General features: G+C 36.4%; 2 protein-coding genes and 1 long non-coding RNA gene across 8 annotated transcripts; 1 reads left to right on the plus strand and 2 right to left on the minus strand.

Annotated features, from left to right (window-relative positions):
- Nucleotides 1-1316: 1316 nt before the first annotated feature.
- LOC111480924 (protein indeterminate-domain 2-like) lies at nt 1317-4799 on the minus strand. Of its 3 annotated transcripts, none has more exons than XR_002717952.1 (5): nt 4226-4799; nt 3730-4126; nt 3421-3617; nt 1905-2790; nt 1317-1740 (listed from the first exon to the last, which is right to left on the minus strand). XR_002717952.1 is itself a non-coding variant. In XM_023126159.1 (4 exons), exons 1-4 carry the CDS (start codon nt 4353-4355, stop codon nt 1961-1963), a joined length of 1554 nt encoding a protein of 517 aa, XP_022981927.1. In that variant the 5' UTR covers nt 4356-4799; the 3' UTR covers nt 1772-1960. The 3 variants fall into 3 exon arrangements, 1 of the variants encoding a protein (XP_022981927.1); XR_002717951.1 differs by having other exon boundaries at nt 1831-2790; XM_023126159.1 differs by lacking the exon at nt 1317-1740 and having other exon boundaries at nt 1772-2790.
- Nucleotides 4800-6887: 2088 nt separating this feature from the next.
- On the minus strand, nt 6888-9934 carry LOC111480925. 3 transcript variants are annotated; one of them, XR_002717954.1, is made up of 4 exons: nt 9716-9934; nt 8501-9207; nt 8104-8200; nt 6888-7626 (listed from the first exon to the last, which is right to left on the minus strand). It is a non-coding gene; the product is annotated as an uncharacterized LOC111480925 (long non-coding RNA). The 3 variants fall into 3 exon arrangements; XR_002717953.1 differs by lacking the exon at nt 6888-7626 and having other exon boundaries at nt 7887-8200; XR_002717955.1 differs by lacking the exons at nt 6888-7626; nt 8104-8200 and having other exon boundaries at nt 8209-8713; nt 8988-9207.
- Nucleotides 9935-10830: 896 nt separating this feature from the next.
- On the plus strand, nt 10831-17034 carry LOC111480840 (COP9 signalosome complex subunit 4-like). Of its 2 annotated transcripts, XM_023126035.1 has the most exons (14): nt 10838-11207; nt 11320-11471; nt 11920-12023; nt 12127-12187; nt 13198-13290; nt 13384-13484; nt 14618-14726; nt 14823-14867; nt 14990-15058; nt 15144-15235; nt 15324-15366; nt 16201-16260; nt 16411-16470; nt 16696-17034. In XM_023126035.1, the coding sequence occupies exons 1-14, from the start codon at nt 11078-11080 to the stop codon at nt 16768-16770; spliced, it is 1194 nt and encodes a 397-aa protein (XP_022981803.1). In that variant the 5' UTR covers nt 10838-11077; the 3' UTR covers nt 16771-17034. The 2 variants fall into 2 exon arrangements, with proteins under 2 accessions (XP_022981804.1, XP_022981803.1); XM_023126036.1 differs by lacking the exon at nt 16696-17034 and having other exon boundaries at nt 10831-11207; nt 16201-16330; nt 16411-16476.
- Nucleotides 17035-17111: the final 77 nt, after the last annotated feature.

Here is a 17111-nt window from a genome sequence, read left to right on the forward strand (position 1 = left end):
CTATTTACGAAAATGCCATCTTCCTCATCGGTGGGTTTCGAACCTCGGTGGGGGTATTTTGGTAAAATTAAAAGGGTATTTTTAAGATTTTTTTAAAGTTTAAATATTACATTATAAAAATGTAAATTTCGTTTTGATAAGTTTTTGTTACTAATAAAAACTAAATGGATGTTTATTAAGGTTCTAGAACGTGATAAAATTCAAGAATGAATTTGTTAAAGATTAAAAAGTACATGTTTTTTTAAATGATTTAAATATCTTTTTATTTTTTTAGTTTTTTAAAATTTTAAGGTATTAAGAAATTTTTAAAAATTTAAAAGTATTTTTAAACGTTTTAAGGATATTTTTAAAATAAAATATCAAAATTTTCAACTGACACAATTGTATTCTTTAATTATTTTTAAGTTTAAAAAGTATTTTAAATTTTTTAAAGGTATTATTACTTTTATTAATTTAGCCATAAAATTAAAATAGAAGCTCAAAAATTTCGTTAAACCAGCTAGAATTAATAAATATCAATAACCAAAAAATAAAAAGAAAATATGGATGACTGATATGGCAACGACGTCGTTTCCTAGATGGAGTGCCTTTTCTTCTGGAATTCTGCATACCCAAGCTCCGTAACAACTAAGCAAGCGACGCACTGCAATGAACAGTATAATAATGAGAAAGAAAATAATAATTAAAAAAAGAAAAAAAAAAAAAAAAAACTATTATTGGCAGAGCTGTTGGCCGGTTTTATCATCATTTATTCCTATCCGATCCGTAATTATCCATTTAAAAAAATTAAACAATGTCCAGAGAATTATTAAAGTAATTAGCGTTACTTCTGCTTCGTCCTTAAAGATTTCCCTATTAAGCTTTTTTTAATCCCTTTTTTTAAAGTTTGACGTCATAATTACATGGCAGCTTTAATAATTTCCCATTTTAGATATGTATTTTTAATAAAATTTAAAATTAGTATTATTTTGAAGTTAATTTTTATTATAGAAAATAAATATGAGTTAGAAAATTTAATTTTAGTAAAATTTGACATAAAAGTATTAAACTTTATAATTATGTCAGTCAATGAAGAATAGGTATATAAAATAATGGTGGATGCATTAAAAACAGCGTGAGATGAACAGGTGCAATATGCTTAAATTATTTTATCAAACTCTCCTATTATTTATGTCACATTATTAATATTCTTCATTTAAAAATAATAATAACAAGGTGGATGATACACTGTACATTTGGTTGATAACAGTATAAGCAACCAAGCCCAAAACATGTAACTAAATTTATAAGGTCAAAGTTAGAACTAGATTCAAATATTCAAACCATACGAATGGATTTTGTAACTACCCAGTTAGGTCACTGTGACATACACAAACAGTGACAGTTCGGCGGGCGACGGATGGGGCGGCAACCACCGTGGAGATGGACGGACCTATGAGGCGAAGAGTCGGTGGAGGACCACCTCAGCCAACTCATCTCATTAAATATAGTTTGACGGTCTGACCGATGGACCAGATCGGAACTTGGACCACCGGGAATCGACAAGTCAAATGAACAGAACCATTATGAACATTAATGTTCAAGTACCAATTTGTTGAAAACCTCACCGCAATTGAAGCCCCGATGTCACCTTCCACAGAGACAATCTCGGGAAAGTTACCTTTTCAAAATTTCAACTCTTTAATTCGAGCTAGCTCCGATTACAAACATTCAAGGGTGTTGGCCGAAATCATATGTAATCTGAAGGAGAATATGTATAAAACATGGGTTATATGTCTAAACGAACCTGATTTATTTCCAGATCCTATCACCAAAATTCAACTAACTTACCTCGAAGAGCGAGCAAAAATTTACATTAATTACGCATGGTGAGTAAAAAGATTATGCATGGCTTTGAGTCTGACCTCCATATAAGAATATGAGCAGTTCCAGCCAGCAATCAACGGTTGAGTTTCGACTTTCAATGCTTCTCACCTTGATCCCAAGCGTCGCCGGAGGGGCTTCCATTGCCACTTCCGCCGCAGGCGTCTGAAGCTGCAACGGGGTAACCAGACCCACCACCCATGGAAGCAATCAAAGCCGAGAATCTACTTGAAGAGGCCCCACCTCCGCCTAAGCCAAGACCAAGAAGATCTCTCGTCATGGGCTGACTTCCAAACGAGCAAAATGGGCCTCCAGATATCATCAAACCAGAACCGTCTGGTCCGGATGGGAGATCAAGCCCTACACCGGCCGTTAACGAAGAGCCATTCCGGTGATCTCGGTTCAAATTCCTACTCCATTGAATAGTGGCAGAGGTATCTTGACCAGTCGAAGAAGTGGCCATCCCAAAGCCACGGAACAACGACGGATTAGACGCTGTTGCCCCCATTTCTGCTGCCTTCTGCAGCAGGGCGGTGGCAGACATGGCTGCCGGTTGAGTGGACCACGTGTACTGCAGACGATCTTGGTCAGGTGGGGCAAAGAGGGAGGATCCTTTAGAGGAAAGATAGAGAGATGTGGAGAGAGAGAGCGACGTGGGATTAACTGCGGAAGCAGAAGGGCGAGTAGAGGCGCAATCGTAGGGTACTATTGACGCGGGTAAACTGGGTGGTGGTAATGTTGGGGATATCTGGGTCGTCCCTGAAATTGACGCAGAAGGGGCAAAAACAGTACAATTTCCAAACACATTGTTTGAGCTACTGCCGTTAGCGCTTGCATTTGTGGTACTATTGACAGACGCGGAGGTCAAGCATGTCGTCGCTGCAGGCGTTGAAACAGATGGAAGTCTTATCGGATTATCAGCTAGCTCTGTAAACCAACAACAATCTGTCAAATCTTCGTGGAACTCAATGGAGGGTAGCATGAGAATCAACAAAAAAAAATGCTAATTAATGAATCAAAAGCAGGTCAAAGAATTTGAGAATTGAATACGAAAGGGCAGAATAAAAAAGAAAAGCTAGTTTGGTAGAATGCTGTGATCAGAGAGAGAGAGAGAAAGGTGGAACAGAAACTTTTCTAGCTAATTGTTTATTGTAAATGATGAACAGCTTGAACTTAAAAATGAAAAGCACTTTTGGAAGTAAAAGGGAAGGGAATAATGGCGACTTTTTTCCAGTAAGCCCTCTTCTTTCTCCCTTCCCACTATCCTCGTTCTTTGAGCTTCTTTGTCATCCATGCAACAATTACCCGTGAATGAGCAGTACTATACAATCATGAAGAGCAACTAAAGGGGAAAAACAAGACAAAAAAAGAGAAAGGACTCGCAAACAACAATGGATCAAAAAAGGTTTCATTTGACACGATTAGCCTCTTAATTAAACATTATTGAACAAACGCACGCAAGTCGTGATAAATGTGGAGTTTATCGAAAGAAAATTAACCAAAACATTACATAGAATGACGTTGATTTAGATGATTTTGCCATGACTAATATAATACCTGAGCTGTGAATTGATAACGCCGGAGAAATCACCGTGGTCGACGGTGTTAGCGGCGGCGGAGGAGGCGAAGTCACGGCGGCTTTTGAAGTGGTGGATTCCTTTCCTTCAGAGTTTGGAACTGCTAGGGTTTGAGCACGAGCACTTTCCTCCGCCAATACATCGCAAAAGGCTCGATGTGTAATAAAGCTATCCCTCCTTCAAGTAACAGAACAAATTTCAACCGAAAAGATAAATAATGAAGCGATGATTTCTAGGCATCCATCCATCCAACACAGAGGAAAAGAAAAAAAAAAAAACGAAATCGAACCTTGAAAATAAAGTGCCGCAATCGCATTTGTACTCTCGAGTTCCGCAAGTTTTCATGTGCGCTTTCCAATCGGATTGTACGGCGTATTTCTTCGAACATCTCTCGCACTTCCATTTCTTCTCGCCGTGCTTTCTACAGAAATGCTTCTTTATTCCAGTGAGATCGCCAAGCGCTCTCGCCGGGTTATGGTGGACGCAGGAAGGTTCCGGGCAAACATAGACGCGCTTACGAACCTCATTGCTAGTCCGCTGTCGGAGCTTCCACGGAAGGTTGTGGCCTCGCCGGTGAAGCTGCAGGTTTTGGTCCCGCTGGAAACCTTTGTTGCAGATCTCGCATATGAACCGGTTCGTCGCCAGTAAACTCCCCGGCGACAAAGCAATCACCTCCGCCGCCGGATCTGAAAAACAGAAATAATCAAATCTAAATATCATATCGGAAGCCAAAAGCGACTGAAACCACTCAAATAATCTGTCCGATTGCCTTTTAATTCCCTTACCTGGCATTCCAGGCAGGTTCCGTTTCTTCTTTGGCGGAGCCACCACCGCCACTGGTTCAATATAACCTGAAGAAGATAAACCAGCTTCTCTGGAAACCTCAACCGGGGAAGAAGTTTCCAAATCAACCATTTCGCATATAATCCCGACGAAAATATAGTTTTAGGCTTTTAGCTTCACCGAAAGTTCAGCCACACAGTCGGTTGATGAAACTAACTATTCCAAATCAATTCTAACAGAAAATACAGCTCTCTGTTGAAATCAATACAACAGCTCGAATACAACTCCACCACTATGCGGTGTCCGAATTGTGAATGTTACGAAAATTGAAAGGATGAACTGAACCTAAAAGCCTTGGGACTGTCTGAATTTACAGTCCATTTGGTATAATTTAGCTAGTTCTCAGAGAATGTGCAAATGAAAACTGAAATCTACATGGTATATTGCACCGGAAGGTGGACGGAATACCAGTGCGCCTAAGGCGGCGGTATCTGAGTTTGCCCTTAACTGAGTAGAAAAGGCCAAAATGCATAGAGAGAGAGAGAGAGAGAGAGAGAGAGAGAGAGAGAAGAGAAGTAGTGGAATAAAAATCAGAGGAAAATAATTAAAAAGTAGTTAAAGCGGCGCCAGTTAACCGTGGTTAGCTAATGACTTGTGTCGTGGTAACCATGGTTAAGAGGGGACGCCTGAGCCGAGCTCCCTTCTAATCCTTCCGGCAGCCGATGGAAATCTATCCATCCACGTGTCGTAATCTGCTAGGTGATAACATTTGTCGGGGAAAATCGGACTAGGCGGTGCTTGTCGTCTAGCTATTTTTTTTCCTTTTAATTTCTTGTCTTTCATACTCTATTCTTGTAGTCTACTGAATCTTTCTTTACAAATTCATAACTGAAATGACAATACTACCCCTAATTGCCATCCCCAAATCACACAAATTCTATCTATTTTTTTTAAAATGAGTCATCTTTTTTATTCAAAATTGTCAATTACTTCATTTTGTACCTTTTTTTCTCTAAATTATTTAATTATCTACAAATTAAGGAAATAGCTCAAATATATCAAATTTATTAAATAATAATAATTTTAATATTTACCAATTAAATTACTAAAATTATTATTATTAAAAAAAAGACCCGAGGGAAGGATGGTGGCAATGACGTAAATATTATGAAGTCGGGGGCTATTTGGGACAGAGTAAAGGTGTTTTTTAAAGTGAAGTACGGATAGAATACGAGCTAACACTACAGAGAGCACTCACTCACTCTACACGTGCTTGAATTCGTGTCCACGGGGCTATGAGCAAGGGTAGAGACCACAGGGCTATGGTGGGGACGAGCGCAGTGGAACGTTCAGATTATGATGCAACGTAGATGTACAATCATTCAAATCACAGGGGCGGTTCCATTTTGAAGGTCGTGCTTTCGGTTGTAGGGTAAAGAATGTGTTTAAAAAGGGCAAGGATTGTTTTGTCCTTTTGTGTCTCTGAGGACTCCAATATCCAACATCCAATATGGACAAAGGCCACCTGCCTTTTTCAAATATTTAAATCATTACCATTTCTGCCATTTTTCTCTCCGCCGCCCCTGCGTCCGGCTGCCGGCGGTCTCTCTCTCTCTCTCTCTCTTCTTTTTTTAATATCCATATTTTAATACTAATCAAAATATTTTAATTTTTTTTTACAAATTTAAAATTAAAATCTTATAAACAATGTCAAGACAAACATGATTATGACATGAGTGATATTTTATTATTATTTTTTTTTGGTGAAAAAATATTGGTTTTAATTGGTAAAATGATTTGAAAATGGTGGTACTTTTGAACCATGTTCCGTGAGCCTTTTTGCTTCATCAATAATGGTTAAAAGAATCGGGGTTGAGTGGAGGGTAGAAAATTGGGTAAATTTCTAGAATTTTGTGCACTTTTAAATTTTGTTGTAAAAATAAGAATTTTATTAAATTATATGAATCAAACTTATAATTTAATTTAAAAATTATACTAACGTTCTATATGAAATTTATTAATATTGATTTTGTTGATGAATTTGTAGTGGAAGTACCAAACTGAGTATCCAATGTGGAATTTGTCATTTGTAAGTATGAACGCACCGATTTTAAATTCAACAAGATTTTACACGTTGATTATTTTATTATGTTATCGTTGCCGTTTATAATTGAAAAATAATTATCCTAATATAATTATAATTTATTCACGTGGCCCAACTTGTGAGATCAGATTTCATCCGAATAGAGACAAAATTTGACCCATTTTCAATGCTTTTTTTTATTTAGTGAGATTAGGCACACATAGACGTAGTCATCACTAGTATTCAAATTTAATTTCTATACCAACTTTAACCGTTTCTATTATTAGTTTATTGTTAGCTTTTTTTATAAATAAAAAAAATCTAAAATTTGAAGTATTTTCTTAGATGAAAATTATTATTATTTTACCCATTTACCAAATTTCATTAAATAAAATCAATTGGCCTATAAAATTAATTTTAAAGTTTATTGAAAGCATAAAGATTGAGAACAGAGACCAAAATAATATTTTAGCCTACAAATTTAATAGTTCTTAGGCACGATTGTAAATAAAAAAATGTTAGTCTATTTGGTTGGGCAATCAAAAGTGGTGTTGATAATTATTTAAAAGCAATAAAAAGTCACATCAGAAAGAACTGGTTTCAAATACACTAATAGAAAAAGTGCTTGAGAGAAAGAAAGAAGAAGAAAAAAACACATGAAATTTAAAACTAAAGAAGTTCACATTTTGAGGCTCTAAATTCTAATGGGGCCTAGCTCAACATTGACTACACAAAAATAAACAGCTGTAGGGGATGAGTAGCACAATTTCAAAAGGCAAGAAGAGCAAAAGATGCACAAGTAATCATCACCTATTTGATTTGTCAATTAGATATCTTTGATGGCTTGTGGGACTGAGAAAGATAGCCATAACTTCCAACTAAAAAAGCTTTCATCTTTCCATGCTCTTTACCTTCTTTTTTTTCTTCTCATTTGTCCTTATGTTGTTCATATAATGCATTTTACAGAGTCTAAGCCTATTCATGTAAAGGTCAATTATGTTACCAAGAGCTGAGAGAGTTTTGTCTATGAGAGGGAGGCTGATCAATTATTATTATTGACTACATTGTTCTTTTTTTTTATTTAAAAAAAAAACTTTTTTTAGAGTTTTATATGCTTTATGAAATGTAAAATATTAATCATTTTAAGCCAGTTAATTGGCAACAGATGAGGTAGATGGTAGCTATGAACAGCTAACGACACTGCATGACATGTAGAATAAATGAAAATCTACCTATTTCTAACCAGGTCAGGAGGCCCAGGACCACTACTCTCCAGGCTCAGCCGTGACAAAAACATCCCACATGGTGATGGAAGTTTATCTGGAAGGGAGAGACAAGAGCTTCATATTAGGTTTGGTTGATGATGATCTACCGTTGAAGAGATTACTAGATTCAAGGAGAGGTCCAACAGGTAATCATATAGTTGCTTATTGGCTGCTTTTCTTTTTTTGTTCACTACTAAATCTCACTGGACAATTATCTAATCCTACTACATTTAGTTTTGTAGTAGCCAAAAAATGTATAAGGTTTCTCGCATCGGTTGGAAAGGAGAACGAAACATTTTTTATAAGGGTGTGAAAATATCTCCTTAACAGACGTGTTTTAAAACTTTGAGGAGAAGTCCATAAGGAAAAGCCCAAAAAAACAATATGTGCTAAGAGTGGACTTTGACTATTACAATATGGAAACCAGCTAATGCCATGCAAATTATTAATCGAGCAGGGAAAGTTGTGTAACCAGAGTCTGAGTTTGCAGTAGAATGAATAGAACAAACAAAAGCAAGATTGTGTCTCATACCAGAGTAGTATGTTGTCAATACACGAGTATCTGGAGCATAAGCACGAATCTCACTAGACATACTGCGAACAGAATCATAATGTTCCATATTCAATGGCTGCCATAGCAACAAACAGTAGTTAAGTTCTGGGCAATCAGTCTAATAGATTTATCCGGAGAAATCATTCAAACTAATCATTTGATCACCGTACTACAGGTACTGAAATTCAATTCTTAACATAAAAAATTTCGACACTGATTTTTTTCAAATTCAACAACTATTTTTACAGTCAGAAGTTTTACAGATACAATATACTTGCAAAGCCTACCTTCAAAATAATTGTTAGATCTCTAAAATGAATATTATTCCCAACATACTACAATAGTATAGCATGGGTATGTATTTTGGGTGACTGACCTCAATGATTGTCCAACAACTAGCCTGCACACAACCACACCTGCATGTTTATCAGGGGAACAACATATGAAACTTTGTTTGTCTAGTGACACTAACCGATCACCAGATGTGGAGCATAGATCACCAGAAAAAGCCTGCAAAATTCCAGCCACGCCAGAACCTCCCCAAGATAATTTTGGGCGCATAGCAATTTGAACACTTTCTCATTTCTAGCTGCCAAAAATTTATCTGCAAAGATGAGGTAGGTCTTGCAATTCCATGAATGATGTAAACAAAAGTCATTAAGAAAGAAAATTCCAAAGAACATATCAATTGTCAGGTACAATCATTTGACAATATGTAAGCAAAAAGGATATTCCTGGTTTCTCCGCATCAAGTTCGATTACTAGTTCCTGTTTTATTAGTTAGACTAATTAAGACATTATTCCGTGAATTAAGCTCGTTCATTAACCAACAAGCTGCAAATTATATATTATTTCGTACTTACAGGTTCTAAACGCCTAGGCATTTCCTGAGGTCCAACGTTTTCTGTGCTTGGTATGTACCACACATCTACTAGCTCTGCTGTATTTAAGCTTCCATTGTTACATCTATAAGCAGTTCCTCCTCCTGCAACGCCCTCAACTCTGAAAGACTTCAGAAATCCTTCACAGAGTTCTCACGCAGGCAAAAACCAGATAACTCGAGAGCAACTGCAGAATCTGACGCTTTATAAAATAGAAGGAACTCACTAATTAAATAGCCAGAGATCGAGAATTCCAGACGAAAAATAAATTCTACCATGCAATTATCCGAAATGAATATGAATTATACTCAACGATGTGTTCGTATGTTTACTAAATCTGCAATAAGCTGATGGTGACGTTAACATTAACATGCACCGTTATCCGAAGCAATACGCAAGAGTAGATAAACCGCTTTATAAAATCAATCAATTAAGAGCACGAACTCAGTAATATATCCTAGTAAAGCATAAACAAACAAATGAATGCCTAAACTCGCGGCAAAGAAATCGATACTCCATACTACCGTATCAAAATCAAAGGTCGACATCCTAATCCTACTTCTCGTCTCTCTTTCCACCATTCTATAACTTCAATTTTGTCGAGATCACGCGGATCGTAAATTGGAAAGAAATCCATGAAACCGAAGGATTAAGGAAACCGTCGTAGATCATACTCGAGACCAAACGAAACCAATGGCGCCATTGCTTACCAGTGTTGTCCACTTTCAGAGACGCCTGTGGTACATAGCTTGCAGATTGAAGCGATTGTAAATCGTTTCCAATTCAGTTTCAGATTGTGGAGCGGAAAATCGTTTGACAGAGAAGATCGTGCTCCGAGACTGAAGAATGACTGCCTTGCCAATTACGGGAGGGAAAGTCGAAGAAGCGGGAAACTGGTACATCAAACTTCACTTTGTGCCCTTACTTCCATTACCTCGCGATCCAAATCGGCGATGAATTGTAATCGATTTTGTCCGATTTACAAATGTATTAAAAATATAATGTACATGTTTGAGAACAAATTTCTTTAAATAATATATTAAAGTAATTGAGACATGGATGTACTTGTGACCAATTATTTGTGGTCTAATATGAAATTGTAATTAAAACATAAAATAAATTAATAATCAACTATATTAACTAACTTCTAGTATAAAGTAATATTAACTTCACTAACTAACTGAACTCCATACAAAAATAATAATAATAATAATAATAACTATAAAAAAAAAAAAAGTTGGTTATTTCATTAATTTTCTTTTTTATCACAATATTAATGTGATGGAACTTGATGCTCGCCTTCCAAATCAAAAGAAAAATGGGCTCGTTGGGAAGAAAGATGGGACGTGGCCAGTAAAGCACAGTCAGATCGATTACACAACGAATCTTTGTCTCTCTCTAGATATCTCAAGATAGAGAGGAATGTGAAAGTAATAACCTTATGTTATGGTCGTGCCTCAACTTACAGCCTCGATGCTACTACTATTGTGCGGGATAAATGGAGCCCTTCACGCTCGATTCGGAGGGTGGAGAGATATCCCGACCCTACTATCATTATGCCCTTGCAATCCAACCTCTCTCCCTTTTTCATTGATTGTTTTCTTACCCTCATTTAGTTTCCATAGTTATTTAGAAGTTCCAATTTGAGCATTATTATTTGGAATCTTCCAATATTCTAAACTAACCCAATCAAAATTTACATATAAAGGTGAGCGGGAAAGCTCCTACTTATCTAAATTATGTTGAAATTCCATAACTCCAACTAGTTCGAACTTCGAACCTCGAACCTCGAACCTGATGCTCACACACAGCTTGGGCGGAAAAAAAATCGTTCCCATCAAGAATTACAAAATGACGAAATCCCCGTCATATACACGTGCCGCTATATAATTGGCTGACAACCAACTATTCTTCATGCGCGCAGTAGAGAACGCTTGCGATCACGGATACCAAATAGAAGCAGTTCCCTCCATTGCAGGTGGCGGGATTGAGCCTGCGGAGAAGAGGGCTTTCCCGCGACCTAGGGTTTCCAGTCTCGACGCAGAAGGAAAAAGGCGAAACAGTGAATTGCCATGGAGAGTGCCTTTGCTAGCGCCTCTGCTATCTCAGACCAGAGGCGGAAGATCGAACAGTATAAGCACATTCTGTATAATGTTTTGTCGTTGAACGATATAGTTCAGACCAAGATGTTTATCGATCACAGTTAGCTGCCTTACTTTTTCTCTAATACGTTGAAGTTTTTCTCCCAACTCATTCGTTTCGTTATTTTACCGCGAAGTTAGGGCAAATCATCTTGACGATTCTTGATATGCAGTACTATCCGACGAAGTCTCGCTTGTAGTATCGCGGAAGCTCTTGCAGATTCTAGCACAAGATTTGGGGAACTTGGAGGCGGTGGCTCAGAAAGAGATTGCCCATTACATCCTCGTTCAGATTCAGCCGCGCGTCGTCTCTTTCGAGGAGCAGGTTTAACTCTGGCATTATTCTTTTATATGCTTTTGGAACTATGTATCTCAATTATGGAATGACAACCAATCACAATGTCATTTCTCACTCAATTGAAATGGGAGCCTGGGCTTGTCATCCGTATTATGACCCTTCTAAATGGTGTTTATATTCTTGCTGTCTTAATTTTAATTATATCTGAAAGAAATAGAGCCACGAGTGTTCTTTGGTTTACATTGGAATTGAATGCGTAAACCTATTTTCATTCTTCCATTAACGGAATGGAGGGGGATGAGTATAGTTATATTGAAATCAGCAATGTCACTTATTTAAAATAAATACGTTTAATATCTGTTTGGTTCTTTTGTTCTTCTCTCACAGTGCTCTGAGTGTGGTTAAGGGCTGCAGTTTACTACTTCTTTTGGCTATGGATCCATAGACGAAGTAAATAATGTTCCGTGAGTTGCAGGTGTTGATTCTTCGGGAGAAGCTTGCTGAATTGTATGAAACAGAGCAACAATGGTCAAAAGCCGCTCGTATGCTCAGTGGGATTGACCTAGATTCCGGAATGAGGTATAACACCCATTTTTCTTTCAACTTCTTTTGTGAAAATAGGGTTATATATATTTTAAACTCTGTCTCTTCAGTTACTATAACTCTTTATGGTCTCTGTCAGAGTGATTGACGAGTCTTACCGGTTGTCAAAATGTGTTCGAATTGCTCGTTTATACCTTGAGGTACAATTTATTTCTTTTATTGCAGTTTATCTTATGATGGTATTTATAACAAATGGCTATGTGTGAGTTGTGGCAATTTGTTATTACGTTGTAGAAAAACACTATATGAATATGGTGGAGGACATTTGATATGGTAATCCTAGCCAATTGGATCTAAGAACTCTCATAACTCTCATGGATATGCAAAACCCTAGATCACGAATGCTAAAACTCCAAATTAAGTTGATTTCATTCCAAATGATTAGGAACTTGATCTAACAACCTTATTGAAGAATAAGACCTCTAGATCTAAATATCCAAGAACCCAAAAATGATTAGGAATCACCCCAAGTAAAATTCGGATTACCTTATTGATCAAATATCTTAAAGCAAGAACACTTGTTTGAAATTCAAATCACTCCACAAGCAAGATCAATCATGTCAGGCTTGAATGATTCTAAGCATGTTATCTGATCTATATAGAATTGCAAATAAACTTAGCTCTTGGCTAAAAGAAAGTACCAAAGCTCTTTTTACTACATTTTTCCAAGTTTGGTTTACATCGACAACATCATTTTATATAGCCTCAAAAGAAAACCCTTAGCCTTCCATGAGGCATTTCAAGAGTTGTAACTTTCACACTTAATGACCATAGTTTGACACTGTGTAAATATAACAGTAAATAGAAAGTCTTAAAGTATATTAATGAAACATCATAACTCTAGATTATTATCCACACTAAATTTGTAACCATCCAAAAATAAATTAAACTTGATTTTTCTTTAATGTGACATGAATTGCAACTTGAATTTATCTTGTGATAATTTAAACAACATTTTTCTTCATTTTTTCCTTGAGAGTTCATATTGCATGATTGAGATGTTTTGGTTCATATCGGTTTTGGTGTTAGGTTGCATTGTATGAATGATATAATCTGCAAAATTGTTTAATGTTTATACTTACGTGGACAAGGAAGTTCATTTAGCCTTAAATACTTGAGCACTTGTATTGCTCAATTTCTTTTTTGACAGGATGATGATGCTGTTAACGCTGAGGCGTTTATTAATAAAGCTTCATTCTTGGTTAGCTATAGTCAGCATGAAGTCCTGAATTTACAGTACAAGGTTAGAAATGATTTTTGTTTCTTGATGACATTAACTTAAGAATGGCATTATAGGTATTCTTCTGTCTTTTAATCCCCTCCTCCATTGTCGCAGGTTTGCTATGCTAGAATCTTAGACTTGAAAAGGAAGTTCTTGGAAGCAGCACTGCGTTATTATGATATTTCTCAAATTGAAAAGAGACAAATAGGAGACGAGTATGTAAAATTTAAAATTATTTTTCATGGAATATAAATGTTGTTTAGATTTGTTAAACAACCATCATTGACTGATATACTGGTCTTTAGGACAACGATCTTAAGTATTTGCACCTTTTTTGAAAGTGTCTTTATTTTTACATTTCTTCCAGTTCTTAAGCATCAAGTCTCTGCATTCTTGACATTTTTTGTACTTTTGATCCACTTTAGAAATTGCCAACTTGCATTTTATTATTTAAAAAATGCATTTTATTAGGTTTGCTACTAATAAGCATTTTACATTTCTGTCGTTTTTAAATAGTTTCAAAAATATTAATTGACCAAAGATTAGGTTTGCTACTAATTGTGTTTGTTATCATGAACGTTGAACAATTTTGTGGACTTGGTCCGAAAATTTCATAAATTTATTGTGCAGATAGTCCACTTTTATTGATTTTCCTATAATATTTGATCCTTCTATACCTTATGCCTTCAACTATTTTTTTTAGAATTTATATCAGATAGTCTGCTCCCCCCCCCCCCCCCCCCCCCCCCCCCCCCCCCCCCCCCCCCCCCCCCCCCCCCCCCCCCCCCCCCCCCCCCCCCCCCCCCCCCCCCCCCCCCCCCCCCCCCCCCCCCCCCCCCCCCCCCCCCCCCCCCCCCCCCCCCCCCCCCCCGAATCTATTAAACAAGCCCACTTACTTTTAATATCTGAATTTCAACACAATGCTATGATTTGTATACTACTGTTGAATTTAAAAACTTGCTATTTTCAAAATTAAAAATGTAAAATCATTTGTGTGATGTATTAAAGATAATGCTCATGCATGGGCGAAGGCAAACTTTATTTATTTATTTTTTATTTTGTATTTCCTTTCTGCAACTTTTTTCTCAATGTATTGAACAATTTTGTGCCTTCATCGTAAAAGAAAGTCTTGTGCCTACGTACTTTTAATATATGAGTTTCAACACAACGCTATGATTTGTATTCTAATGTTGAATTTAGAAACTTACTATTTTCTAAATGAAAAATCATTCTTGGTGATGTTTAAAGATATTGCTTAGTAATTATTATTCTTTTTCGGCCACTGTCTTTTTAGTATAATCATTATAGAGATGGATGTTGTTAGTTACTTTATTTATTTTTTTCACAGAGAGATCAACGAAGAAGCATTGGAACAAGCTTTATCTGCTGCAGTGACATGTACAATATTGGCTGCTGCTGGACCACAGCGATCTCGAGTTCTTGCCACATTATACAAGGTCAAATTTGATTTTTAATAATGGAATGTACTTATCATTTTGGAGGGGAGTGATTTTCAAAATATGTTTTCCCTAAATGTTGACATTTTGGCTTAGGACGAGCGTTGCTCAAAGTTAAAAATCTATCCAATCCTGCAAAAGGTTCCTCTCTCTCTCTCTCCCCCCCTCTCTCTCTCTCTCTCTCCCTCTCTCTCTCTCTCTCTCAATGTTCAGGACTATGTTCTGTTGAATTGACATTAATGAGAGTAAAATTGAACTATTAGGTTTACTTGGAGAGAATTTTGAGAAAGCCAGAAATTGATGCATTTGCCAAAGAGCTGAAGCCTCATCAGGTTATTGTTTTTGCTCTCTACTTCTTTCTGGATTCTGCATTAAATTATTTATTAAAAACCTTTTTTTTTAACCTCACTTCAACAGCAAGCCCTTCTGCCAGATAATTTTACTGTGTTGGACCGTGCTATGATTGAGCATAATCTTCTCAGTGCAAGCAAACTTTACACAAATATAAGGTTGAATGTGTAAAACTGTAGTATATTTTCTCTTCCTTGTTCTATTTCTGCTCGTTGTATTATTATGTTTCGGCTTTTCTTGTGGCAGCTTTGAAGAGTTGGGCACTTTGCTGGGCATTCCCTCTCGTAAGGTGTGTGATATATTTTATTATTCTTAAAGCTTTGACAAAACTTCGTAAACCCCTTGCTAATGATCTTTAAAGTAGTTTCTTACTGTCTGTTTGGGTAACAATTATCCTTCAATTACTACTTTTGTTTGGGAGAATGGATCCAATCAGTAACCTACCAAAGCTCTCAATTACTCGAAACAACAGAAAGAAAGAAAAAGAATACCTATAAAACTCCTTTGAAAGAAGGTCCCAGCTAACCATGTTTAAGGAAATACATTCCAAGAATACTAAAAAATCCTTCTCTTATTTTGGAGTACCCTATGATTCCGTTTAATTTATATCTTTATGCACGAACAAGATGCATGGTTGATCCACATTGCGTTTGAAATGATATTAGGTGGCTCTTAGCTTTGGCTTTGTATTATGGCTCTTGTTGTGCTTTATAGTTATTGTTTATAATTATAAATTTATACTCCCTTTATAGTTATCTGTAATTGAGACTTGTGAACAACAAATAGTAGCATACAGTTCTTGATTTCAAAGGTTTGCCTGAGGATGGTCTACTTTAATTGTAAACAGCTTGGTTCATTGATAATGACAAAAAGTATAAAAGGGATCCCTTACAGATTCAAGCTAAGGTCTCAAAATTTTACTTCAAGACAAATAAGTTACAAAAGATGGATAGTTGCATCAAGGTCTAGTTAGTGAATGCCAAGTAGAGAGAATGTACGTGTGTATTTGGTGGAGATAGAGAGAAATTGTTGGATATTTGCTGCCTCTGGTTTACAAGCAGATGCTCAATTTGGCTGGCTTATTTAAGTTCATTTCGCTTTCTAAATTTGACTCTGTTTTTAGGCTGAAAAGATAGCGTCAAGAATGATCTTCGAAGAGAGAATGAGGGGTTCAATTGACCAGGTTCTTTTTTCTCCTCCCCTCACTCAAAAAGGAGGTCGCATTCAGACTCCGATAAATGAATAAATTAAAATTAAAAGTAAAATGATTTGTATTAATTAGACGTCGAGACATTTTTCATATATTATATTTACCTATGGAACTTCTAATCAGGTCGAAGCTGTTATTAATTTTGAGGACGATATTGAAGAGTTCCAGCAATGGGATGAACAGGTATTTTCAATGGATTTCATTTCTATCCATCTATTGCTCGTTTCTATTTGGAAGCTAAAAACTGGTTCACTTAAATTGCTTGGCATATGTTTTGGCCAAGTTTAGATATCTGCATTTATTTATATTTAGAAGAAAAAAAATGATATGAAAGATGCATATATTTTATTATTTTCGTTTTTGATATGTGGATTCACTGTAATTATTTTATCTGTTTGATCTGTTCAGATTATTGGTCTCTGTCAAGCGCTGAACGACACCTTGGATGGCATGGCAAAAAAAGGTGTCCACCTTCCTGTCTGACCTTGCGCTGCTGCGAGTTCCAACTCGGTGATTTTGTATAATATTTTAGGTTTTTCTGGAGAGGTTGAAAGTTCTCTTTCTTTTTAGCTGCGAGTCATTTTTCTGTCATTGGTGTAAAAAAAAAAAAACAACTTTGAAAGAAAAGAGAGATAGAAATATGTAGAGAGAGGAGTTATGAAGGCAACGTATCAAAATTCGTAACTTCCTTGGAAAAGGGACAAGAAAGATAAAATGATGCTGTTAATGGGCCTCTGGGGAGGCCCACAATCACAGGATCTTAAACCAAATCTGCCGGCGAAGTTCAAAGTTCACATATTTGCAAAAAAAAAGAAGGAAAAAAA

Source organism: Cucurbita maxima, unplaced genomic scaffold, assembly GCF_002738345.1.
Source record: "Cucurbita maxima cultivar Rimu unplaced genomic scaffold, Cmax_1.0 Cma_Scf00006, whole genome shotgun sequence".
NCBI classification, from domain to species: Eukaryota; Viridiplantae; Streptophyta; class Magnoliopsida; order Cucurbitales; family Cucurbitaceae; genus Cucurbita; species Cucurbita maxima.